Source organism: Cannabis sativa, chromosome 7 (genome assembly GCF_029168945.1).
Source record: "Cannabis sativa cultivar Pink pepper isolate KNU-18-1 chromosome 7, ASM2916894v1, whole genome shotgun sequence".
Classification (NCBI taxonomy): domain Eukaryota; kingdom Viridiplantae; phylum Streptophyta; class Magnoliopsida; order Rosales; family Cannabaceae; genus Cannabis; species Cannabis sativa.
Genome location: NC_083607.1, coordinates 54,460,822 through 54,488,584, shown reverse-complemented (window position 1 = coordinate 54,488,584; position 27,763 = coordinate 54,460,822). Strand labels below are relative to the sequence as shown.

The 27,763-nt window shown below is 39.8% G+C and overlaps 1 protein-coding gene and 1 non-coding gene across 2 annotated transcripts; one reads left to right on the top strand and one right to left on the bottom strand.

Annotated features, from left to right (window-relative positions):
• Positions 1–10,703: 10,703 nt before the first annotated feature.
• On the bottom strand, positions 10,704–10,810 carry LOC115703394 (small nucleolar RNA R71). Its single transcript, XR_009683518.1, has one exon. It is a non-coding gene; the product is annotated as a small nucleolar RNA R71 (small nucleolar RNA).
• An 11,137-nt stretch (positions 10,811–21,947) lies between these two features.
• Positions 21,948–23,434, top strand: LOC133039888 (uncharacterized). Its single transcript, XM_061118961.1, has 2 exons — positions 21,948–22,542; positions 22,633–23,434. The coding sequence occupies exons 1-2, from the start codon at positions 22,109–22,111 to the stop codon at positions 23,159–23,161; spliced, it is 963 nt and encodes a 320-aa protein (XP_060974944.1). The 5' UTR covers positions 21,948–22,108; the 3' UTR covers positions 23,162–23,434.
• Positions 23,435–27,763: the final 4,329 nt, after the last annotated feature.

Below are 27,763 nucleotides of genomic sequence, written 5' to 3'. Positions count from 1 at the left end.
AGTGGTGATTGTTAATGTCCAAGGCAAAAAGAAATGGAACGGGAGAGAAAGAGTGAAATGAAAACAGAGCATTTTCCATTGAATGAAAAAGAAGAAGATGAACTTCTTATATACATGGAAAAGCACCACGTGCCAATTAAAGAAAGCAACAGAAAAGTTGTTGCAACCAAAACTAAACCCCAGACTTAACTAACTACCGTTAGCATTAGGACCCTTAACAACCCCCTTCTAACTTAGTGTGGTTGAGCAAACCACACCAAGTTTGTCCCTTAGCAAAGAAAACCGAGAGTTGGAAATTGGCTTAGTTAAAGAATCTGCAAGTTGATGCTCAGCAGGGACATGTTGAACATAGATTTGCTTGTTGAGAACCTTGTCCCTTACATAGTGCAGGTCGATCTCGATGTGCTTACTGCGAGCGTGCAGAACGGGATTGGCAGAGAGATGCACGGTGCTGAGATTATCACACCAAATCAGTGGTGGAGTAGATTGAGGCAGACGTAGTTCAGTCAGTAACGACTGAATCCAGTTGAGTTCAGCAACGACAGCAGCCAAGCTTCGATACTCAGCCTCTGTGGACGATCGAGAAATTGTAGCTTGTTTCTTTGATGGCCAGTAGATCAAATTTTCACCCAGGAAAATGCAGTATCATGTGGTTGATCTGCGATCGTCAGGATCAGCAGCCCAATCCGCGTCACAAAAAGCTTCAAGTTGCATGGATGAGGGACATTTAAGTTGAAGACCGTAGTCTAAAGTGCCTGCTAGATACCTCAGGATCTGTTTAACAGCCACAAGGTGAGACTGCAATGGCTGCTGCATAAACAGGCACACCTTGTTCACACTAAAAGCTATATCAGGTCGTGTAATCATAGCATATTGTAAGGCACCAACCAGAGACCTGTAGGTTGTAGCATATTGAACCGGTTCACTACCATAATTAGACAATCTTAGCCCACTGTTCATAGGTGAACTTTGAGTTTTGACCCCTTGTAACTCAGCCTTGCAGATTAGATCTTGAATATATTTTTGTTGGGATAGGATGATGCCATCTGAGGTGTGAACAATTTGAATGCCAAGGAAAAAAATCCATTATACCCAAGTCTTTTAGAGCAAACTTCAAACTGAGAGCGTGAATGAGATTGCTGACTTGGTGAGAATCACTCCCAGTGATTAGGATATCATCTACATAGATGATAATGTAAATGACACTATTGGGACAGTATAAAGTGAAAAGGGAATGATCTGTTTTAGCAGAAGAGAACCCAAGGTTCAGCAGGACAGATGATAACTTTTCAAACCAAGCTCGAGGAGCTTGTTTGAGTCCATAAATGGCCTTGTGAAGCTTGCACACTTTGTTGGGATGTTCATGGTCAACAAACCCTGGAGGTTGCATCATATAAATTTCTTCTTGAAGATCACCATTGAGAAAAGCGTTATTGACATCCAATTGTCTTACATCCCAACCCTTAGATAAGGCAATAGTGAGGACAACCCGAATTGTGACTGGCTTAACCATCAGACTGAAGGTTTCATTAAAATCAAAACCAACTTGTTGATGAAATCCTTTCACAACAAGACGAGCTTTTAGCCTTTCAACAGACCCATCTTTGTTCTCTTTAACTCCAAACACTCATTTACATCCAATCGGCTCTCTGTTAGGAGGTAAATTGACAAGAGAGTAGGTTTTGTTCTTCTTGAGAGCATTGTTTTCTTCTGACATAGCATCAAACCATTAGGCATCTTTGAGAGCACTTTTAAGAGAGGCAGGAGTGAGAGATGCCATAAGAACCTTTGGTTTTCGAATGCCAGATTTCCCTCTTATTTTCATTGGATGCTTGTTGACTGTAGTTGGTGCCTAACAGTGTTATGGATATGTTTAGTCACACCAGCAGTATTTGAAGGCCCAGTTGGGACAGTTGGGAGAGCCATTTGAGAGGCACTTGAAGTGGATTCCACCTGTATATTGTTAGTACCTGTATGCTCAGCAGCTAAATGATCAACAGAAGTATTATGGGCAATATTATTAGTAGCTGTGGCAATATTATGAGCATCAGTGGCAGTGTCAACGACACCAGGTGCTATAATATTGGTTTCAGTAGCTATAGGCACATGATTTGTTGGACAGGAAGTAGTGGTGTGAGATCTGGGAAAGTGAGTGAAGCCAGGGGGAGGAAATGGGAGAGGGTGTCTCTGCGGTGAGATAGCAGTAGGAACTGCAGCAGTACTTGGAGTAGACAGAGAAGTGGTGGTGGATGACTGCATAGCCTCATTGGCATAGGGAAAAATTAGTTCATCAAAAAGAACATCTTCAGAGATGTAGACACGACCTTCTTTGGAGAGGCATTTATAGCCTTTGTGGGAGAGGCTATAGCCAATAAAGGTGCAGGGCTGAGCTCTATACTGCATTTTCACTTTGTTGTATGGTCCCAAATTGGGATAGCACAAGCATCCAAACACTTTTAGGGAGTTATAGCCAGGTTTAACATTGAATAGAATCTCAATGGGTGATAGATGGTGCAAGGTAGGAGAGGGCATTCTATTTATGAGGAAGACAGCAGACCTATAGGCTTCATCCCTGTAAAGACCGCTTAGTTTAATTTGGAAATTAGCAGTTAATCACGTTTAATTATGAAATTATTTATAGCTATTTAAATAATTATTTATACTGTTATTATTGAATTCAGAGATGCATTTTTATGTCATTTAGTAGTTTTCATAATTTTGCATTTCCGGTGCCCGGTATCATGGAACTCTGTGTTTGGCTCAGTAAAATCACAACTTGGTATGTTAGTAGTTTGGGACGGTTTATTAGACATTGGGAATGTCAGGAATGGCCGGGGATTTAGAATTTCCCAAAAATACCCCTTTAGTGTTATTTATGTATTTTTAGTGTGAAGGGGCAAAATGGTCATTTTGCTCCATCGTTAGTTTGTCCTTTAGTGGACTTAGAAAATAAATTTATTAAGTGTTTTATTATGTTTTGTTGGCTGAAATAAAGGATATGATTTTGCAAGTTTCTCATTTATTCAAAGTTAGAAAAAATTACAATTTCTCAAAAAAAAAACACTCTCTCTTTTCCTCTCTCTTTTTCGGCCCCTTGAGCAGCAAGAAAAGAGGATTTCCTCTTGGATTTCAAGCTGATTTTTGCATTGATTTTGACCTCTTGTTGTTGGTATGTTTCCTCTAGCTTCTCTTTTAAATTTTCTTGATGAATTTTGATGAAAAGGATGTGTTGCATGCTTAGTTTTAGGTCATTGTTGTTGCTGGGATGTTGTTGATATTTTCAGAGATTTAAGCTTGTTTATTTGAGTTGATTTGAGCTGTTTGTGATGCATGATAGTTAGGTTGAGTAAAATTATGGTTTTTCTATGCAAAAATTTAGTTTTCAAAGAGAAAATGGAGAATTTGGTGGCTGTGAGTATTGCATGAGTTTAAGTTTATTTTCTGCAGTGTTTTTATGCATGCTTATGTAGTTCTAATCTAGTTTTGAGGGTTGTATGTGAGCTTTAGCCAAGTTTGAGTTTGAAACTCAAAGCTTGGAGCTCTCATGGCACTTTTTGTTTCTGTGCAATCTAGGTGAGTTTGATGCTTTAGAATTGTTCTATAGGATGTTTAGAACAGGTCTGGAAGGTCTTGTGTGATTTGGGTTGGATTTGATTGAGTTGTGAATTTTTGAAAAGTTCCTGCGAGGAACCAGAATTCCGGTTGTGCAACCGGAATTCCGGATGAGGGTTCAGGAATTCCCAGAACCGGAATTCCGGTTGCAGAACCAGTCTACCGGTTGGGGAATTTTCAAGAACCCTAGTTTTCCTCATTTTTATGTTATTTGGGGTATTGCCATGCTTTTTATCGATAGGGAAACATTTAGTTCCTAGTTTAAGTCCCCGGGAAGTGATTTAGCGTATCACTTATAGTGTTGTGATTTTTATGGTTTAAGAGCCTGTAATCCGCCGCGCTGATAGTTCCAGTCAGGTTGACCGGCACACCTGAATTCGGAATCCATGTAAGATTAGTATAACAGTATGCATATGTAGATTACATGTTTAGCGTGTATGTAGGAAGCCTGTTAGATTACATTAGATATGTATATTGGCTTCGAACCATCCAACTGTGTCACGTCGGTATAGGCTGGAGTATGACCAGCAACCGGAGTATGACCGGTTCGACCGATTAGGCTGATACTTAGGTTGGTGGTTCCATACGATTTGACATATCACGTCGGTACAGGCTGGAGTATGACCAGCAGCCGGAGTATGACCGGTTCGACCGATTAGGCTGATACTGTAACACGTTGGTACAGGCTGGAGTATGACCAGCAGCCGGAGCATGACCGGTTCGACCGATTAGGCTGTTACTTGTCAATAGTACCGTCCCTATGAACGTTCAGAATTCAGTACCGTGTTGGACACGACAGTTAGGGGGACTCAGTATCGTGTTGGACACGGCAGTTAGGGTTATGGTCATGGGTATGGGCGTCTGATCATGACCCGGATTTATGTATGAGTATTATTATGCTTTTCTTACTGAGTCTGTCGACTCACAGTGCTATGTTTACATGTAGGTAAGGGCAAGGCTAGAGCTGATGGACCGTGAGCGAGCCGGTGAAGATTGTACATGTCGGGGCGGTTAGGCCTGGAGCGTACGATCATCGGGACAGCGAGGCAATTTTTTTGTAATTAGTCGCTAGGCGACAAGTATTTTGTATAAACAGTAGACTTTTGTAAATGGTTTTGTAATCGGGATCCCGAGTCTTTTGTATAAATATTTTACAAGTTTAATTAAAAAGAAAAAATTTTAATTAATCACATTTTCCATAAACCTCGTTGATTAGGAGCGAGATGCACAGCATGTTTAAAAATCACGTAATACGCCTATGCTAGTTAGGGTTTTACAATTTGGTATCAGAGCCGCCAGGTTGTCTTCCGAAGATCGTCACGACATGTACAATCATCATCAGCAGTTAGCTTGTTCTACGGTTCAATAAGCTTTTATTGCTTTAGTAGTTTATTTATTTATTTTATGAAATAAGAAAAGCCTGATAGGAAGCATGTTAGTAGCCTGATAGTAGAATAGGCGCATGTTTCGTTTTTAATTTCCAAATTAAGCGGCATTAGTAAACTCTTCTTGAATACGACCTGATATGCCAACTCTTGGTTTCGCAGGCAGTTCCGACTAGATGGACGCCAGGCGGACTACCAGGAGCCAGGGAAATTCGGTAGGGTCGAATCAAGGTCAGGGAGCTCAGTTTCCCCCGCCAGCTAGGGGCCGAGGTAGAGGTCCCCGGGGCAGGGCTCGTGGTCGGGGTGATGAGAACCCGCCACAGGCTGCCCAGGCTCCCCAAGCCGATCAGGGAGCCCAGAATTGGGAGGTTAGGTTTGCTGAAATGCAAGCCAGAATTGAAGAGCAAGACCTCGAGATATAGAGATTGAGGCAGCAGGGGGTTCCTGCAGTGCCAGTAGTTCCTGTGGCACTCGCCCCTGCTGCTCAGGCCGAAGTAGTAGTGGCGGCCAACAGATTGGAACCTTTGTATGAACGGTTCCGGAAGCAAGCACCTCCGGTCTTTCTGGGAGGTCCAGATGTGATGAAGGCCGAGCAGTGGCTAACGGTGATCACCAAAATTCTGAACTTTATGGGTGTCACCGGTAATGACAGAGTGGTGTGTGCCACTTTCTAGTTCCAGGAAGACGCTCTGGTCTGGTGGGACATGGTGTCTCAGATCCATGACGTCACCACCATGACCTGGAAAAGGTTCCAGGAACTCTTTAACGCCAAGTATTATAACGAGGCGGTCAGAAGCGCCAAGAGGAAAGAGTTCGCCCACCTGACCCAGCGGGAGAATATGAGCGTGACCGAGTATACTACTCAGTTTGACCGGTTGGCGAGGTTAGCCTCGGGAATAGTGCCAACCGACTTCAGCAAGAAAGAGAAGTACCTGGACGGGTTAAATGCGAAGATTAAACATGACTTGATGATCACCACTGACGACAAGACCACCTATGCTGAGATGGTGGAGAAGGCACTGCGAGCTGAGGGCGCAGTTGGGTGTATGTCGGAGTCAGCTAGTACTCCGGCGAGTGGCGGGGCTCCTACCCCTCCTGCATCAGGCTTTAGCAGGGGGAGTAGTGGTTCGGCCATGGACCAGAAGAGGAGAGCATCCACTGCCTCCGGAGGCTCGAGTCAGAACAAGAGGTTCCGGGGGAACCAGAATAGAGGTAGTCGTCCTAGTGGTGCAGAGACCCAGTTCTCCTATCCCGAGTGCCCCAGCTGCAAAAGGCACCATCGGGGTGAATGCAAAGGTCAGGGATGCTTTCATTGTGGCATGCCCGGACACTTCAAGAGGGATTTTCCCCAGCTCCGCTCAGAGGCACCGAGAGCTCTGGCGATACCCACTCCAGCTAGGGTGTTCGCCATCACTCAGGCTGATGCAGATGCCAGCCCCTCAGTTGTAACAGGTCAGCTTTCTGTTAATAACTCGTATTACTCAGTACTGTTTGATTCTGGGGCTACACATTCTTATGTGGCAGCCAGAGTCTTTAGTAAATTGGGTAGACCGTATGATAGATATGAATCAGGGTTTGGAACCCTATTACCTGGCGGAGAGTTAGTTATCTCCAAAAGGTGGATTAGGTCTATGCCGATCAGAATAGATGGTAGAGAGTTGAGTGCTGACTTGATAGAGATGAGCCTAGTAGAGTTCGATATTATTTTAGGAATGGATTTCCTATCTAAATATTCGGCGAGTATTGATTGCAAAAGGAAGATGGTGATCTTCCAAACGGAAAGTGAAGAACCATTCGTGTTTGTTTGTTCAGTTCAGGGATCTCGGATCCCGATGATTTTAGCCATGTCTTCTAGGGAATTATTGCATGGTGGATGCTTAGGGTTTCTGGCCGTGGTAGTGGACACCACTCGGCCAGACACCATTCGGCCAGAGGACATCAAGGTAGTTCGGGAATTTTTAGATGTTTTTCCCGAAGAACTTCCAGGGTTACCACCTCAGCGGGAGATTGACTTCGTGATAGATTTGGCACCAGGGGTGGAACCGGTTTCCAAAGCCCCATATAGAATGGCTCCAGCTGAACTTAAGGAGTTAAAGATTCAGCTCCAGGGATTGCTTGACATCGGGTTTATTCGACCTAGTGTGTCACCCTGGGGAGCCCCGATTTTATTCGTCAAGAAGAAAGATGGAACTATGAGGATGTGCATCGACTATAGAGAATTGAACAAGCTGACAGTGAAGAATAAATATCCATTACCTAGGATCGATGATTTGTTCGATCAGCTTCAGGAGAAGACGGTCTTTTCTAAGATTGATCTCCGTTCGGGTTATCATCAGTTGAGAATCCGAGAGGAGGACATTCCGAAGACGGCTTTCAGCATTAGGTATGGACATTATGAATTCGTGGTTATGTCGTTCGGACTAACCAATGCTCCTACAGCATTCATGGACTTGATGAATAGAGTATTCAAGGATTTCCTCGATATCTGTGTTATTGTGTTTATCGACGACATCCTCGTGTACTCTCAATAAGAAGAGGAGCATGAATTACATCTTCAGATGGTACTGCAACGGCTTCGGGAACACAAGCTTTATGTCAAGTTCAAGAAATGCGAATTTTGGCTATCTCAGGTGTCCTTCTTAGGGCCCATTGTGAGCAAAGATGGGATCAAGGTGGATCCCGGGAAGATCGAATCCGTCAGGGATTGTCCAAGACTCAAGACAGTGACAGAGATTAGAAGCTTCTTGGGTTTAGCTGGGTACTACCGTAGGTTCGTGGAAGGGTTTTCAAAAATTTCAATGCCCTTAACCGAACTTACAAAGAAGAATCAGCGGTTTGTCTGGTCAAACAAGTGTGAAGCTAGTTTTCAGGAGCTGAAGCAGAGGTTGATTACCGCTCCAGTGCTAGCTTTGCCTTCAGACAACGAGAAATTTGTTGTTTATTGTGATGCATCCAGACAGGGTCTGGGGTGTGTGTTGATGCAAGCCGATCGGGTTATCGCTTATGCCTCCCGTCAGTTAAAGGATTACGAACAGCGATACCCGACTCATGATTTAGAGTTGGCCGCAGTAGTTTTTGCATTGAAGATTTGGCAGCATTACCTTTACGGAGAAAGGTGTGAAATCTATACCGACCATAAAAGTCTCAAGTATTTCTTTACTCAGAAAGATTTGAACATGAGACAGAGGCGTTGGTTAGAATTAGTGAAAGATTACGACTGTGAGATTCTCTATCACCCTGGGAAGGCCAATGTAGTGGTTGATGGCCTGAGCAGGAAGGGTCCTGGGCAAGTAACTAGCATGGTTCAGATTTTACCTCAGCTAGCAGAGGATATGGTTAGATCCGGCATTGAGTTTGTGGTAGGTCAGCTTCACAACTTAACGCTGCAATCTGATCTGTTGGAAAGAATTAAAGTCGCTCAGACGACCGATCCAGAGTTAGTGAAAATCAGAGAGGAGGTTTTGGCTAGTCAAGCGAGGGATTTTTCAGTGTCAGACAACGAGATGCTTTTGTATAAAGCTAGGGTTTGTGTTCCGAACAGTGTGGAACTCAGGAATGAGATCTTTGAGGAGGCTCATTCTACCCCTTATTCTCTGCATCCCGGCACCACTAAGATGTACCAAGATCTTAAACCGTACTTCTGGTGGAGTGGTATGAAGAAGAATTTGGTAGAATTCGTATCGAGGTGCCTCACTTGTCAGCAGATTAAGACTGAACATCAGCGACCAGCAGGGTTGTTGTGTTAGGCTATTTTTAGCCTATGTTTTGGATCTAATTTATGTGCGTTTTTCGCTGTGTTGGGACGGAATTACGCTTGTTTTCTTTGTTTTCAGGTTCTTTGGAATAAAAGAGGTCTCGGGTGCAGAAATTCGATAAAAGACGTGCTGAGCCGAAGAAAACACAATTTCTGAGTAATTGTGCATATCTGGTCTCGGCTAAACACAACTTGGCCGCGGCTAGATCTCGAAGGGTTTCAAAGGCACAGTCGCCGCGGCGATGAAGAGTCTCGCCGCCGCCATTTAAGAGTTACAGAGAGACCTCTAATTTGCAATTATCTCGCCGCGGCGAGAGGAAGCTTAGCCGCGGCGAGATCCCGTACGGACCAGGGGCATTTTCGTCCATCGAACCCTAAATTTTAGTTATAAATAGAAAACTGTGATTGGAAGTCTAGGAGAGCGATCAGAAACCCTAAAATACAGCTGAGAGCGGCAGGAAGAGCACAGAGATTGAAGTGAAGATCCAGAATTCATCCACCAACAGTTCTTTTCTTTATTCCTCTTTAATTTCTTTATGTTGAATATTGCTATAGGAATGGTTATGGATTTGTTTCTGAACTAAATTTCCCATTTAGGGAGGATGATGATTGTTGTTTAATGTTTTGCCTAGTTAATGTTTAATTACCATTCCTCAATTCTTGTGTGTGAAATTATCTTAATTTGTTCTTAATTTCATGTTTAAGATTGATCACCTTGTGCATGCTCTATGATCTCAATTCGAAATCTGAAAAGTGAGAATTGAGAATGCTAAAATTAAGATAATCGATGTTCTATGTGAAACGAAAGTATTTGCATGACTTATGTGACGAATAGATTATTACTTAATGTTGATTTCATGTTAGTTTAATTAAGGAATTAATTAGATAACATGTGATTTAGAATCTAGAAGATCTGAAAGGAGCTAGGTTATTTCATAATCTGTCATTCACTCCAAGAATAGGATAGTAATTAAGCATTAACGGTTTGGGTAAACAACAACAGGATTCTCCTCCCTATTATCTCATCTTGCTCAACTTTCAATTGTGTTATTAAGTTTTTCTGAATTTCTTTCATATTTTACTGTTTTTAAATCACAATTGCTTTCGATTTGCCGAATAGAATCATAAGTATAATTTAGTGGTATTTAATCCAATTCCCTGTGGGATCGACCTCACCTGTGTGAGATTTACTACTTGATTGTGTATACTTGCGTAGCATTTATAAAATATAGAAACAAGTTTTTGGCGCCGTTGCCGGGGAATTGTATAAAGATTGATATTACACAAAATTATACTAACTTCTACTTTGGTTTATTTCTCTTGCTGAATTTCTAACCTATCTCTTGCAAAGCTGCTTTTATCTATTTCAGGTATCTTGAGTGCATGCGCCGCCAAGGGCAAGCAGTTGTATTACCCGTCGACCCTGAAATCGAGAAAACTTGTAGGAGAAACAGGAGGAACAAAAAACAAGAGAGAGTTTCAGCACCTGCTGAAACACCAGAAATCATGGCTGACAACGCTAATGTTGCGAATAATGGAGGTAACAACGGTAATAATGGAGGTGTCGTGGAAGATCAAACTAATGGCCGTAGCTTGAGAGATTACATTCTCCCTACTCTGACGGGAGTGCAGTCATGTATCAGGCCACCGGCAGTGGATGCAAACAATTTCGAGATTAAGCCTGCCATCCTTCAAATGGTGCAGTCTTCAGTTCAGTTTGGTGGCCTCCCTTCTGAAGCCCCAATCTGCATCTATTGAACTTCATGGAGTTATGTCAGACCTTCAAAGTCAATGGGGTTAGTGATGACGCCATCCGTTTGAGACTGTTTCCATTCTCACTGAGAGAGCGAGCCAAGAGTTGGTTGATCTCCTTGCCACCAAATTCTATAGCAACATGGACAGACTTAGCAACAAAATTTCTGTCTAAATTCTTCCCTCCAGCAAAGTCTGCAAAGCTGCGAGGAGAAATAAACAACTTCTGTCAGCAAGATAATGAATCTCTCCATGAGGCTTGGGAGAGGTTTAAAGATCTAATCAGAAAATGCCCTCATCATGGCATAGAGAAGTGGATGCTGGTTCACAATTTCTACAACGGGTTGGTTGGTAACACTAGAACTCTGATAGATGCAGCAGCTGGTGGAGCTTTTATGAGAAAGAGTGCTAATGAGGCTTACGATCTATTGGAGGAGATGGCTATAAATAATCAGCAGTGGCCAACTGAAAGGAGTCAAACTAAGAAAGTAGCTGGTGTGCTAGAGGTTGATGCCATCACAAAGTTGACAGCTCAAGTTGAGGCCTTGACAAAGCTGATTGCAGGGCAAGCTAAACAAGCCCAAGTTATTTGTGAGATATGTGGAGGCAACCATCACTTTTCAGAGTGTCAGGCAGATGTGGATAATTTTCCAATGGATCAAGCAAAAGCCATTGGGAACTACTCCCAAAATAATAATTATGGGCACAACCAACAGGGGTTCTACCAGCAGAGAAATCAGCCCCAACAAAACCAACAACAAAGTGCTAGTGGCTCCAATATCCAAGCTGATTTATTGCTCCAATTCATGATGGAAACTAGAGCCTCTATTAAAACTCTAGAAACTCAAATGGAACAATTGGCTACTCAAGTGGCGAACTAAGCTCAAGGAAATTCACCTAGCACTAGTGAGGCAAAAGGAAAAGAGCAATGTAAAGCAATTTCCTTGAGGAGTGGAAAGAATTATGATGGGCCTGATGTGGTACAACCATTCAATGAAGAAGTTAAAGATCAATCAGCACCAACTCCAACATCAATAGAAAAGAAGGCTACTGATAGTCCTGCACCACAACAACAGTCTCCACCAATCAGTATTGATCATCATGTGAAGATACCGTATCCTCAAAGACTCTGAAAGACCAATCTAGACAAGCAGTTTACAAAATTTCTAGAGGTCTTCAAAAGACTACACATCAACATTCCTTTTGCTGAAGCCTTGGAACAAATGCCCCGTTATGTGAAGTTCATGAAGGAGATATTGTCTAAGAAGAGAAAAATGGAGGACTATGAAACAGTGGCATTAACTGAGGAGTGTAGCGCCATTTTGCAAAAGAAACTACCGCCCAAGCTTAAAGATCCGGGTAGTTTCAATATTCCATGCTCTATAGGGGGTTCGGTGGAAACTAAAGCTCTATGTGATCTGGGAGCAAGCATTAATCTAATGCCGTTGTCTGTCTTCAAAAGGCTAGGATTGGGAAAAGCAAAGCCCACAACAGTGACTCTACAACTAGCGGATCGTTCTCTAACTCATCCTCGTGGCATAATTGAAGATGTACTGGTGAAGGTTGGTAAGTTTATCTTCCCTGCTGATTTCTTAATTCTTGATATGGAGGAAGATTCAAATATTCCCATTATTTTGGGAAGACCATTCTTGGCCACAGGTCGAGCATTAATAGATGTTCAAAAGGGGGAGTTAAAGTTGCGAGTCCAAGATGAAGAGGTCAATTTTAATGTTTTTGCCCCAACTGACATTCCTACCTGTTGCAAGATTGAGATGGTGAAGGGTTCTTTTGTTAAAGCTGATAAGAAGAAAGCAAAGCCTAAAGAGCGACTTCGAACGATTCAGCGTCGTTGGAAAAGATTGATGTGTGGTAGTTCTGAAGGTGAGCTTACTCTTGTGCAAAACTCTGAAATCAACACTATTGGTGGTAAATTTTCTTCATTCAGTACGAGGGCTCTTTTGGATGCAAAGGGTGGACTTGATCCCTTCTGATGGGGCTCAGGTAAGTCTCTCTCAACCACAATTTTATTTTAACACATTGGGGACAATGTGCATCTTTAGTTTGGGGGGAGAGATTTAAAATTTTTAGTTTTTTTGTTCATTTTTTTTTTCGTTTTTTTAGTTAGTCTTTGTTATTGTTAGTGTCATGTGTTGATATTTGAGCTGGAAGATTGATTGAACTACTGTTGTTTACTTGTACAATGGATTGGAATCTTAACTGTGTGCTTGACTTGCAACTGTTTGAATTAAGATGGATGTGTGCTAGGAAGTGATTCATGTAGACTTAAAACATTTGTTATTCTCGCATATCACTTCTGTTCTATTTGGTTTGTGGAATGATTGATTGTACATGAAATAGAATTTGTTTGACATACTCTCTTGAAGCGAAATCCTTGATGATTTTTTTTTGGAAAGTGATTTAGGCAAGTTTTCTTTGGAACGATTGAGCCTTTCAAGCCTACCTAGAAATTTTTACCATAGTATACCCAAAGTTGAGCCTTAGCCTGTTTTAAAAATTTTCACCACTTAACTGAGCTGAATTTGTTATATTTAACTCTTTTCACCCTGAACATACCTTATTATGCCATGAGCCTTGAAGCAAGTGTGGGGGGGAAATAAGTGTTGTAAGTGGAAAAATAAAGTGTAGGGGTGAGAGATTGAGAAAAAAGAATAATATTGTGTGTTGTGCCTCTGAAAAAAAAAAATAAGAAAAAAAAATGCAAAAATGTCTTCTTGAAGAAAAAAAAGTTAAGAAAATGATGAGGTACACACATAAGAAAAATTGCAATCTCTTATTTCTGTTTTTGGGATATATGGAAAGAAAGCAAAATAAATGTCTAGGCTTGCTTGGTTAATAGTGCTTATGGTATAGTGTAGCTTAAATGACTTCTCACCTACCCATGTACCTAAGCCATGCGATGTTAACCGAAAAAGACCTATTGATTCAAAATAGAAATTTGTCAACATTAGTGGAGAGAGGTATGTCATTCAAACTTATTGATCATGTGTTAGTGGGATGTTGGAAAGTTTAGAACAGTTGTGATATTGTTGGCAATTGCGATGTTTTATGTTTGTATGACTTACTTACTTGTAAATTGCACATTCAAATTAGTTCTTAGAGTTGGCGAGTTGAAATTCTGGTTATTGATGGATTGAAGTTGTGCAGGTGGTGGTAACAGTTCAATTGTCGGAAAGTTTAGCTATCATTGTCAGTTTGTTTTTAGTTTAGTCTTAGTTTACTCGGGGACGAGTAAAGAGTTAGTTTGGGGGAGTTTGTTAGGCTATTTTTAGCCTATGTTTTGGATCTAATTTATGTGCGTTTTTCGCTGTGTTGGGACGGAATTACGCTTGTTTTCTATGTTTTCAAGTTCTTTGGAATAAAAGAGGTCTCGGGTGCAGAAATTCGATAAAAGACGTGCTGAGCCGAAGAAAACACAATTTCTGAGTAATTGTGCATATCTGGCCGCGGCTAAACACAACTTGGCCGCGGCTAGATCTCGAAGGGTTTCAAAGGGACAGTCGCCGCGGCGATGAAGAGTCTCGCCGCGGCCATTTAAGAGTTACAGAGAGACCCCTAATTTGCAATTATCTCGCCGCGGCGAGATCCCGTACGGACCAGGGGCATTTTCGTCCATCGAACCCTAAATTTTAGTTATAAATAGAAAACTGCGATTGGAAGTCTAGGAGAGCGATCGGAAACCCTAAAATACAGCTGAGAGCGGCAGGAAGAGCACAGAGATTGAAGTGAAGATCCAGAATTCATCCACCAACAGTTCTTTTCTTTATTCCTCTTTAATTTCTTTATGTTGAATATTGCTATAGGAATGGTTATGGATTTGTTTCTGAACTAAATTTCCCATTTAGGGAGGATGATGATTGTTGTTTAATGTTTTGCCTAGTTAATGTTTAATTACCATTCCTCAATTCTTGTGTGTGAAATTATCTTAATTTGTTCTTAATTTCATGTTAGATTGATCACCTTGTGCATGCTCTATGATCTCAATTCGAAATCTGAAAAGTGAGAATTGAGAATGCTAAAATTAAGATAATCGATGTTCTATGTGAAACGAAAGTATTTGCATGACTTATGTGACGAATAGATTATTACTTAATGCTGATTTCATGTTAGTTTAATTAAGGAATTAATTAGATAACATGTGATTTAGAATCTAGAAGATCTGAAAGGAGCTAGGTTATTTCATAATCTGTCATTCACTCCAAGAATAGGATAGTAATTAAGCATTAACGGTTTGGGTAAACAACAACAGGATTCTCCTCCCTATTATCTCATCTTGCTCAACTTTCAATTGTGTTATTAAGTTTTTCTGAATTTCTTTCATATTTTACTGTTTTTAAATCACAATTGCTTTCGATTTGCCGAATAGAATCATAAGTATAATTTAGTGGTATTTAATCCAATTCCCTGTGGGATCGACCTCACCTGTGTGAGATTTACTACTTGATTGCGTATACTTGCGTAGCATTTATAAAATATAGCAACATGTTGCAGCCTCTAACCCTACCTGAATGGAAGTGGGAAGACACCACGATGGATTTTGTGGTCGGGTTACCTAGGACCACGGGTTTGTTTGATTCCATCTGGGTAGTGGTGGATCGATTCACGAAATATGCTCATTTTCTGCCTGTTAGAACAACTTTTACAGTGGACCAGTTGGCAAGATTGTATATCAGAGAAATTGTAAGACTTCACGGGGTACCGAAGTCTATAGTTTCGGATAGGGATCCGAAATTCACCTCCAAATTTTTGCAGAGTTTGCAACGAGCAATGGGTACAAAGCTGAAATTCAGTACAGCATTCCATCCTCAGACAGATGGTCAGTCCGAAAGGACAATTCAGATATTGGAGGACATGTTGCGAGCCTGTGTTATGGATTTTGAAGGCTCTTGGAATAAATATCTACCATTGATAGAATTTTCTTACAACAACAGTTATCAGAGTACGATAGGGATGACTCCCTATGAACTGTTATACGGTAGAAAATGTAGATCTCCCATCCACTGGGATGAAACAGGGGAGAGAAAATTCTTAGGTCCTGAGTCAGTGCAACGAACCAATGAGGCAATAGAGAAGATAAAAGCTAGAATGCTTGCCTCGCAGAATAGACAGAAAAGTTATGCAGATCCGAAACACAGAGATGTTGAGTTCCAAGTAGGGGACCATGTGTTTTTACGGGTATCTCCGATGAAGGGGATCAAACGTTTCGGGAAAAGAGGCAAATTATGCCCTAGATTTACAGGACCTTTCGAGATTCTCGAGAAGATAGGTCAAGTGGCATACCGGTTAGCATTGCCTCCAGCTTTATCAGCAGTTCACAACGTATTCCATGTCTCGATGTTGAGAAAATACGTTTCAGATCCTTCTCATATACTTAGTTATGAGAGCCTAGAACTGCAGCCAGATATGACTTACGAAGAACAGCCAGTGCAGATCCTGGATAGAATGGATAAAGTCCTTCGGAATAAGACCATAGCATTGGTCAAAGTTCTCTGGAGAAACAGCAAGGTGGAGGAAGCCACCTGGGAGCTAGAGTCAGATGTGAGAGCTCAATATCCAAAGTTATTCAGGTTAGATTTCGGGGACGAAATCCTTTTAAGGGGGGAATAGTTGTAAAGACCGCTTAGTTTAATTTGGAAATTAGCAGTTAATCACGTTTAATTATGAAATTATTTATAGCTATTTAAATAATTATTTATACTGTTATTATTGAATTCCGAGATGCATTTTTATGTCATTTAGTAGTTTTCATAACTTAGTATGTTAGTAGTTCGGGACGGTTTATTAAACATTGGGAATGTCGGGAATGGCCGGGGATTTAGAATTTCCCAAAAATACCCCTTTAGTGTTATTTATGTGTTTTTAGTGTGAAGGGGAAAAATGGTCATTTTGCCCCATTGTTAGTTTGTCCTTTAGTGGACTTAGAAAATAAATTTATTAAGTGTTTTATTATGTTTTGTTGGCTGAAATAAAGGATATGATTTTGCAAGTTTCTCCTTTATTCAAAGTTAGAAAAAATTACAATTTCTCAAAAAAAAAAAACACTCTCTCTTTTCCTCTCTCTTTTTCGGCCCCTTGAGCAGCAAGAAAAGAGGATTTCCTCTTGGATTTCAAGCTGATTTTTGCATTGATTTTGACCTCTTGTTGGTTGTATGTTTCCTCTAGCTTCTCTTTTAAATTTTCTTGATGAATTTTGATGAAAAGGATGTGTTGCATGCTTAGTTTTAGGTCATTGTTGTTGCTGGGATGTTGTTGATATTTTCAGAGATTTAAGCTTGTTTATTTGCGTTGATTTGAGCTGTTTGTGATGCATGATAGTTAAGTTGAGTAAAATTATGGTTTTTCTATGCAAAAGTTTAGTTTTCAAAGAGAAAATGGAGAATTTGGTGGCTGTGAGTATTGCATGAGTTTAAGTTTATTTTCTGCAGTGTTTTTATGCATGCTTATGTAGTTCTAATCTAGTTTTGAGGGTTGTATGTGAGCTTTAGCCAAGTTTGAGTTTGAAACTCAAAGCTTGGAGCTCTCATGGCACTTTTTGTTTCTGTGCAATCTGGGTGAGTTTGATGCTTTAGAATTGTTCTATAGGATGTTTAGAACAGGTCTGGAAGGTCTTGTGTGATTTGGGTTGGATTTGATTGAGTTGTGAATTTTCGAAAAGTTCCTGCGAGGAACTGGAATTCCGGTTGTGCAACCGGAATTCCGGATGAGGGTTCAGGAATTCCCAGAACCGGAATTCCGGTTGCAGAACCGGTCTACCGGTTGGGGAATTTTTCAGGAACCCTAGTTTTCCTCGTTTTTATGTTATTTGGGGTATTGTCATGCTTTTTATCGATAGGGAAACTTTTAGTTCCAAGTTTAAGTCCCCGGGAAGTGATTTAGCGTATCACTTATAGTGTTGTTATTTTTATTGTTTAGGAGCCTGTAATCCGCCGTGCTGATAGTTCCAGTCAGGTTGATCGGCACACCTGAATTCGGAATCCAGGTAAGATTAGTATAACAGTATGCATATGTAGATTACATGCTTAGCGTGCATGTAGGAAGCCTGTTAGATTACATTAGATATGTATATTGGCTTCGAACCATCCAACTGTGTCACGTCGGTACAGGCTGGAGTATGACCAGCAGCCGGAGTATGACCGGTTCGACCGATTAGGCTGATACTGTAACACGTCGGTACAGGCTGGAGTATGACCAGCAACCGGAGCATGACCGGTTCGACCGATTAGGCTGTTACTTGTCAATAGTACCGTCCCTATGAACGTTCAGAACTCAGTACCGTGTTGGACACGGCAGTTAGGGGGACTCAGTATCGTGTTGGACACGGCAGTTAGGGTTATGGTCAGGGGTATGGGCGTCTGATCATGACCGGGATTTATGTATGAGTATTATTATGCTTTTCTTACTGAGTTTGTCGACTCACAGTGCTATGTTTATGTGTAGGTAAGGGCAAGGCTAGAGTTGATGGACCGTGAGCGAGCCGGTGAAGATTGTACATGTCGGGGCGGTTAGGCCTGGAGCGTACAATCATCAGGACAGCGAGGCTATTTTTTTGTAATTAGTCGCTAGGCGACAAGTATTTTGTATAAACAGTAGATTTTTGTAAATGGTTTTGTAATCGGGATCCCGAGTCTTTTGTATAAATATTTTACAAGTTTAATTAAAAAGCAAAAATTTTAATTAATCACGTTTTCCATAAACCTCGTTGATTAGCAGCGAGCTGCACAGCATGTTTAAAAATCACGTAATACGCCTATGCTAGTTAGGGTGTTACAATCCCAAAATTTTAAAGGCATGCTAGCTTGTGCTAATAGAGTTAATCCACTCTCAACTATGTGCCTATGTTTGCGCTCGACCACTCCGTTTTGTTCATGTGTGTGAGGACATGAAACTTTGTGTATAATACCCGATTGTTGAAGATAGTTTGTGAAAGCTTGGTACTCACCCCCCCCCCCCAATCAGATTGCATTTGCTTTATGGGTAAACCAAGTTGAAGCTCCACTTGAGTTTTGAATGTAATAAAGGTGTTGAGAGCTTCATCTTTAGTTCTCAACATATAGATCCAAGTGTGCCTAGGGAAGGCATCCACAAAGCTAATATAGTACCTATAGCCAGACACAGAGTTGATTGGGGCAGGACCCCATAAGTCAGAGTGTAAGAGTTGGAGAGATGCAGTATAGACAGTAGTGGAGTGAGGAAAAGGCAACTTACGGGTTTTTCCAAGACAACAGGCTTTGCACAGTTGAGAAAAATCAGTATTTTTATTACTCACTTTGATATTACAAGTATTTAGTACATGTTGAACAATTCTAGTACGAGGATGGCCAAGTCTTTTGTTCCATAAAGAAAAAGAATTGTTTACATCACTAATACTACTTGAGTGACACTGTGCAGAATCTGGTGTAGACTTGGAATTGGGAGAAGGACTGGGATAAAACTGTTGTCGGGTGTTGAGGAGGTTGAGTTGTTGAGAATCAAACTTGTACAAGCCTTTCTCAAGTTTCCCAACAAGTAAGTCCTCATAGATGCCCGATCCTTAACAATACAATGGAAGGGGTGAAATTCAAAAAACACACCATTATCTTGAAAAAATTGAGACACACTTAGAAGGTTTTTAGTAATAGAAGGCACATGTAAAAGATTGTTCAAAACAAGATGTTGTGAATGATAAGGAGAAATAAAGGAAGAAGTGCCAATATTAAGAATGTTTAAACCTGTTCCATTGCCCATATGCACTTGTTGTTCACCAAGATAGCTGCTGCTGGTATTGAGATTTAGCTCGTTTGGTGTAAGGTGATTTGTAGCACCTGAATCCGGATACCAATCAGGGTCATTAACCACTTCGGGAGAGGCATAATAGGCCTGAACTTCTGCAATATTGGCACTGTTACTTCCTTGAAGAGCTTGAAAGGACTCGGGACCAGTAAAGTTTTTATCAAAGCAATAAAAACATTGCTGCACTGTATGGCCGAGTTTGTGACACAGATGGCACTGTGGTTTTTGTCCCCAAACGGTGTTAATGCCACGGCCGCGAGAGAGTCCTCCTCTGAAGTTGCCAAATTGACTGCGAGATGGTGGATTGCCAGGTCTGGGACTAGTGGGAAATTGGCCTGAATTTCGGTAGGGTGGGGTAGGGGGTCTTTGCATGGAATTGAACCCAAAGCCTTGGTTGGTTGGGTAAGGGAAAGAGCCTTGGCCAGTTTGGGATTTAGTGTGGGAAAGATTAGCTTCAGTTTTGGAAACATCAAGATCTTTAGCTGCTTTATCGAGTTGAACTTCTTGAGCCATTAGTAAGGCTTCTATCTCAGCTACATTGTACGCTTCAGTTCTGGTGTTCACTGAGGTGATGAACACATTGTACTCCGATGGAAGACCATTGAAGATAGCTTCAATGTGATCCTGAACAGAAGTAGGATGACCTATCGACGCCAAGGTATAAATTATGTTCTTGATTTTGAGCAGATAGTCATTTAACGAGGACTGCATTTTAGTGTTGCGAAGCAAGGTCTTGTATTGCCCGATCTTGGCTCGATTGTGGGATGTATAGTGTTCACGTAGGTTGATCCAAATCTGAGCAGCGGTATCAGATCCAACCATCCTAGTGAGCACTTTCTCAGACATAGATGAAAGGAGCCAAGAAACGAGGATATTGTCTTCTTGTTCCCAATCTTCGAATTCGGGATTGATTTTGTTCGTAGCTCGATCTTCAGCTGTGAGATACTGCGGTGGTGCTTGATTTGGTTCAAGATACTTCTATAAGCGACTTCCTTTAATGGCGGCAAGGGAGATAGTTGAACAAATCCAATCGAACAGAGAGAGAATGAGAAAAAGAAACAAGATTAGTTTTAGGCAAAGTGATCTGTTGAAACGAACGTGATGGTACAGACGATCCACCATTGTTGATTGCAGAAGAATTCTCCATGAAAGATTACAACTCTGATACCATGTTAATGTCTAAGGCAGAAAGAAATTGAACGAGAGAGAAAGAGTGAAATGAAAACAGAGCATTTTCCATTGAATGAAAAAGAAGAAGATGAACTTCTTATATACAGTGAAAAGCACCACGTGCCAATTAAAGAAAGCAACAGAAAAATTGTTACAACCAAAACTAAACCCCAACAACTGAATTAACAGAGCATTTTCCATTGATGAAATAAGACTTGGTTGAGAAGATTCACCGTTGATTAATTGTTTTGGATGTGGTTGATCTTGATTTTTTAAACTTGGAATTGTAGAGATCAAAGAATTTTTGGCAAAACGAGTGAGTAATGGCCAAGTGTTACCCTTTGAGAAGTTAGTTCTATAGCGGTCATAACTTGAAATTGGAAGTGTCGAACCTTTCATTGTAGTTCTATATTCTAAATCTGGTTCTTCACTATTATCTATCTTTTCAAGATAGATTAGACACTTATCAAAAGGATGTCCTAAGCACCCACACTCCATACAATATTCAGGTAATCTTTCATATCTGAATTCTACCCAAAACTTTTCTTTTGCTTGTTGTAAAGTGATCATTCTTCCTCTCAATAATGACTTTGTTCTATCAATCTTAACTCTGACACGCATAAATGGTCCCCACCCTTCGTTTAGAGAATTCTCATAAACATCCACATATTCGCCAATGATGTCACCAAGAGCTTTAGCAAATCCTTTTTTTTTCCTAAGAAAATGAAGCCTATATATCTGAACCCAAAAAGGGGTGAAGATGAGAGATTCAGAGTGAACACTCTGTCCAGGAGTAGGTGAGTGTAACACAATATGATGATTTTGAAAGTGATATGGCTCACGAAGCAAAACTCTTGCCTTGTCTCCTGCACAACCAAAACTTACTGAAAACATGTCTGAAGAATCAGTTATTGTAACAGGATACCGGCTATTCCAATGTTGTGCCATTTGATTCCTTAAGGTTGATATTGGGGTGCACTTATTACTTTATGAAGTGCAAATAAAATTTCTCAAATAAAAAACAGAGAAAGTTAGTTAAATTTGAGCAAGTGAAATGACGAAACTACCCCTCCCTAGTCCCTAAAATTCTCTTGCTATGATAATGAACAAACTTTGTCTGATGACTCAGTCTATATCGTTTAATCTTGGGACTGAAAGATGGAAACAAATTCTAAGTGGGTTTTGGTCTAAAGTGAAGTTTTATGATTCTTTTTTTTTTTAACAAATAACAATATATACATTAAAAACTCAGCAGGAACTATATACATTTTGTTAAAAAAATATATAGCAACAATATTTATTGTTTTTTTTTTTTTTGAAATTAAGCAATATTTATACTATGTTAAAAGAAATAGCTATAAAACTCACGAGGAACTATATATACATTTTGTTAAAGAATATATACATACATTAAAAACTTTAAAGAAACTGTAATTTAATAAAATTGTACTATGAGAAATAAACCAACATTTAAAATCAAGGTTGGCTATAATGGTAACGGTTTTATATATGAAGAAGAGTAAGGATTAGTATGCTAAAACATAACAGAAATAACTTCCTTTTCTTTCCTTTATATTCCCCTGCCTCTTAAACCCCTCCCACTCTCTCTCTCTCTCTCTAGAAAGAATCAATCATTGATGTTGTTGCAATGGATGTAGTTGAAGCATGGTTTGTTGTCTCATCAAATATTAACAAGACATTAACATATCACCTACAAGAAATTGAAAGAAGCACCCCGAATTTACAACAAGAATACTCCTCTCTAGTTAAGGCTGCACTAAGAGTTTTTGAGAGTAAAGATCTTAATAAGTTTGAGAAACAATCAAAATTCATAGAATTGATCAAACAAGCTATGTCTCTTCAGAAGCGCATTGACGAATTCAATGACAAATGCTCAAACTACAACCTTCCATTATTTCTTGGTGATGGTGAGCATGAAGATGATCAATCTTTCAAGAATTACTTGAGAAATATACAAGAGTTTATGAAGAATTGGAAGAGAGAAGCCGGAAAGAAAAGAGAGAATGGAGAAAAAAGCTTGATTGAAAGTTTTGATGAATCTGAAAGAAAGAATGCATTTGAGTACATAAAGATGTTGTTAAATTATGCTGGTACATGTTTGTCTCTACTCATCACTGATTTTATTTTGATGATTGTGGTTTTGGGTGATAGGAAAAAAATAATGAAGAATCTTGAAGATTTTAAGAATATGGTTAAACTACTAAGTTTGGATAATAATGAGAATAACTCAAATTCCATTGTGATCAAGAATTTGGTATCTGTGATCCAATTGACAAAAACAATAGTGAAAAAGAATAAGCGTTTGGTTTTGCCAAAACCGAGGAAGTTATTAAGCGATGAAGGGGACATAGAGTTCGAGCTGCTTCGAATGATACTCACAGAAGTTTTGTGTGTTGAAGTTGTTTTTTGTGGTCCTAGGATGATTGAGGTTTTGACGGATGATCAATTCGGAGTATATGGATTTTATCTTCATAAATACCTTAGGGAAAGATTGATTGCTTTGGATTTGAAGATGAATGAGCTGAGGGTGCAAATATGTTTGATGCCTTCCGTAAATGAAGAAACCAAAAAAAAACTTACAATTCTTCGAAAAACAATAGATGAAGGGTACGAAAACATATGGAACAAACTTGATCTTAACTCAACATCAGCAGCTGCATCATCATCATCATCATCCTAATAATTTGGTTTTGTATTCGAGTTTCAAGTATTGGAGTTTGAGATAAAGATGAAGATTATCTGAAGGTTTAGTTTTGTTTTGTAACTTTCTTTTAACTGTATAGTGTTTCTTTGTTTTAGTATTTGAACATATGAGACATGGATTTGATTTAATATTGAGTGTTTATGTTTTGTTTGTTTAATCTCAAGATTATTTTGTTTTGCTTGAGTTTCATTTGAGTTATAGTACTGGCTCAGTTTATTGGTTATGAATGTTCAAACTTGACTACCTTCACTACTCATTTTATCCAAATGGTTTAAGCTCAGATAAGATATGATTGACATTCATATCTGAACATTTTGAGTCTTTATTATTTTCATTGCCCATTTCAATTGTATTTCTTTTACTTGCTTGGAATGGAGTAATATAATAAGTAACTGGGGTAAATATGTTCATGAGACTTGCAAATTGAGAGAGGAATCTAAGATTACCATGCTTAATTAGTTCTGAGTTATGATCTGAATCAAGCTTAGATTAGAATAGATTAGTGTTGTTTGAAGATGATTATTGGTTTATAGGGAATAATGCTACCTTGGACTTGGAAAGAGTTGAAGAAATATGCAGTACAGCAATTTGAGTTGGCATTTGCTGATGCGTACCAAGGCTTTTAACAGTTTTTCTAATTAGGCTTAGTTGCCACTTTTACTTAACTGTCCTAACTCTATAAATAGACTTAGTCACATTCATTTTAATTAGAGATTAGAAGAGAGTGAGAGAGAGAGAGAGAGAGAGAGAGAGAGAGAGAGAGAGAGAGAGAGAGAGAGAGATACATCAATGCATTTCAATTCTAAATTTTGCAGTCTTTTAGCTATTGAATGGTATTTTCATCTTCCTGATCAATTCTATTGCTGCTATGTTCACTTGGTTTTGTTGTTGAGAGTGATATCAAATCACTACAATGATCCCATACAGAGGCATACATACATCATTTCTCAACTTGAAAAGATTTCCTCAACATGCATATTTGACTAGAACAACCATCTAAGTCTTAATTTTTTCATTTATAAACTGATTATTGATCATTTCCTTTTGGTACAAAAATGAATGATTTATTTACTGATATATAAAAGCAAAATTACCAGTACAGTACTCCTCAATAAGATCAAGTTTGTTCCGTTAAGTACTTACAACATCACTGACTTCACCAAGGACTTCGATCCATTACAACTCATATTGACTAATTCAAGAGCGTCAAAGATATATACCAAGATTGTTACATTTTGTAAATAAACAAACAATAAACTATTCTTTCTTGAATTAAACATAACTAACAAGAATTAAGTACATCAGATAAACTCAAAATCATACTAAAGTTTCATAAATAACTCTGCTAATCAACACTAGTCTAACATAGGATCTTACTAGTCCATAACTCATGAGCCCCAGTTTCCAAAACTTTCCTTAAACACTTCAACTCTGAAGAAAGTTTCCTTAAACACTTAAACACTTCAACTCGAATCTAATACCATACTTGCACACAACAGTAATTACTTCTTCAAGTTTTTTCAATTTCTCCTTGAAAACATTATCAACAAGATGCCTTGACATAGAGAAAAGCACATCATTTGTAAGTGTTAACAAACTACTTAGTGATGTCACCTAAATAACTAATTCGTGTCTGTTAATTAGTTTGTTAGAGTTAGTTGATTTCTGTTTTCTTGTTTTAACTGTCTTCTTCTTGACTGTACTTACTGGATGCATATAAATAAAGCTATTGCCTACTCTGTTGAGTTAAGGCTTCATTTTCATTCCTCTGTTTTTCTCTTTTGCTCTTTAGCTTATCAATCTCTACATGGTATCATCGTCAACTGACTTACGTCAATGGAGTCTTCAACCTCCGATCCTCATATGGCTCCTGCTGCTACTCTGAATCACAACTGGAATCCCTTCTCAAATTCGCTTACTGCTTCTCTCGCTCTGAAACTTGACCGCAACAATTTCCTATCTTGGAAATCTCAAGTTGTCCCCACGGTCATCGGCCATGACCTCGACCGAATTCTCTTCTCTGATGTGTCTCCTCCAATGAATCTTGTTACTGGTGGCTTGAACCCTGAATATACTCAATGGAAGAAGAAGGACCAGCTCCTCCTCTCATGGCTTCGTGCGTCCATGACAGAACCAGTTCTTGCATCTGTAGCCAATTTCCACACATCTTTCTCCGTCTGGCATGCGTTGGAACAACACTTCTCAAGCCAAACAAAGGCCCGCCTGTTACAGCTCAAAGGCCAATTCTCCCATCTCCTTAAGAACAACCTTACGATCTCTGAATATGTTGATAAAGCTCAATCTATTGCTGATGCTCTCTTGATTGGAGGTTCACCAGTATCCACTCAAGATTTAATCTTGCAGCTACTTAATGGTCTTGGACCAGAATTCGATCTAGTGGCCTCTGGAATCACTTCAAGAAGCGACTTTCTTTCATTTGAAGAGGTTCAGGCACTTCTCCTCTCACATGAAACTCGAATCGAGCATCATCAATCTGTTACAGATCTCTCTGTAAAAATGCAAGCAAATCTTGCAGCAAGAAATGGTCTATACAGACATCCCAATGCAAATTCCCGTGGCCCTGCACACGACAACAATCGAAATAGATACAATGGCAGACCTTCTGGTGCTAGAATTCTTTGTCAAGTGTGTCTTCGAACTGGTCATACCGCAGCCGTGTTCCACTATCGCTTTGACAAGAATTGGGTCACTCCCAAATATGTTAATCCTCCCACTCAAGCCTTTTTGGTTGAATCTGATTTTCCATATGATCCACAGGCTGCTACCACCACTATGTTCCCTGAAATTGGAGATGATGACTGCTGGTATATCGACACAGGTGCTACAAACCATGTCTCTGTTGACACCTCCAACCTGGATATGGCAGCCACTTACAATGGACCAGAAACTATTACAGTTGGCAATGGTAAGCAATTACTAATAACTCACATTGGTCGTACTTCCTTTCCATCTGCATTACCATCTAAACCAGTTCAATTGAATTCTGTTCTAAATGTTCCTCACATGACTAAGAACCTTGTAAGTGTTTCTCAATTAACTACGGATAATGATGTGTTTCTTGAGTTTCACAAATCATGTTGTTTTGTTAAGGACAAACAAACAGGGACAGTGCTTCTCAAAGGGAGAACTAAGGATGGCCTATATCAACTTGGTGAAGTTCCCAACACCACACTTCAATGCAACCTTACTACTCTGGACAAAAATTCTGATGTAAACAATGTTTGTAGTTGTAATTGTCATACCAGTACCCCTATATCCTCTTGTAATGTGACTGATATTAATAAAAATACATGTGATTCCTTTATTAAGTATTCAAATCAAGTGTTTCATACTACCAAGATCAATGACATTAACAATTGGCATTGTAAACTAGGCCATCCTGCATTAAATACCCTTACCAAAATTCTTCCACTCATATCATATACTGGCTCTTTAAAAACTTTGCACTTCTGTAATGCATGTCACCAAGGGAAGAGCCACAAACTCCCTTTTACACAATCCACTAGTAGAGCCAATCAACCTCTTGCTCTCATTCATACAGATTTGTGGGGTCCCTCCCACATTGAATCTAAAGAAGGATTCAAATACTATGTGCATTTTTTAGACGATTACAGTAGATACTGCTGGACATTCCCACTAACTACAAAAAATCAAGCTTTTGATGTGTTTATAAAGTTTAAGAGTCTTGTGGAGAAGCAATTTCAAGTTCCAATCAAAAGTATTCAGGCTGATTGGGGAGGAGAATATAGACCATTTGCTCGATTTCTAATTGATCAAGGGATTCATTTTCAACACCCATGTCAAAGAACTAGTGAACAAAATGGCCGTGCTGAGAGAAAGCACAGACACATCACTGAAACCGGCCTCACTCTATTGGCTCAAGCTGGCTTATCTCTGGAATATTGGTGGCATGCAATGTCTTCTGCAGTATTCACTATCAACAAACTACCCACTCCTGTGATAGGAAATATTAGTCCTTATGAATGTCTCTTCAAGAAAAGACCTGACTATAATATCCTGAAACCGTTTGGTTGTTGTTGTTTTCCACACATGAGGCCATATAATCAACATAAAATGGAATTGAGATCTCAACTTTGCTTGTTTTTGGGTTATTCAACTCACCACAAAGGGTACTTATGTGAACACCCTGATGGGAGAATCATCATTTCTCGGCATGTTTCCTTCAATGAAACAAATTTTCCAGCCCAACCTGAGTATCCAGCAGCTGACACCCAGCAGGTACATGCTTCTCATTCATCTCCTTCATTTACTTTTCACACTTCTAATGGCTCTCAATCTAATCCTAATATTTCATCTAATGTGCATGCTACCACTGCTCCACCAACCCGAGTTCTCTCCAATCCAACACCTGTCCTACACACGGTTGACACCCTCCCACAAACCAGAAATATCAACACCAGTTCCACCACTATCCCACCACATATACCAACTCCACCAACCATTCAACCAATAGAAACCACAAATGACTATCCCCTGCCACCTATACCAATCACAAATAACCAAAACTTGCCACCCGATATATCCACTCAACCTTCT

Bases quoted from the DNA above. Each gene is read 5' to 3' on its own strand.
- LOC133039888 (XM_061118961.1), top strand. From the start codon at position 22,109: ATGGATGTAGTTGAAGCATGGTTTGTTGTCTCATCAAATATTAACAAG. The intron at 22,543-22,632 runs GTACATAAAGAT...TTTGGGTGATAG, and splicing joins GAAAGAAAGAATGCATTTGA to GAAAAAAATAATGAAGAATC.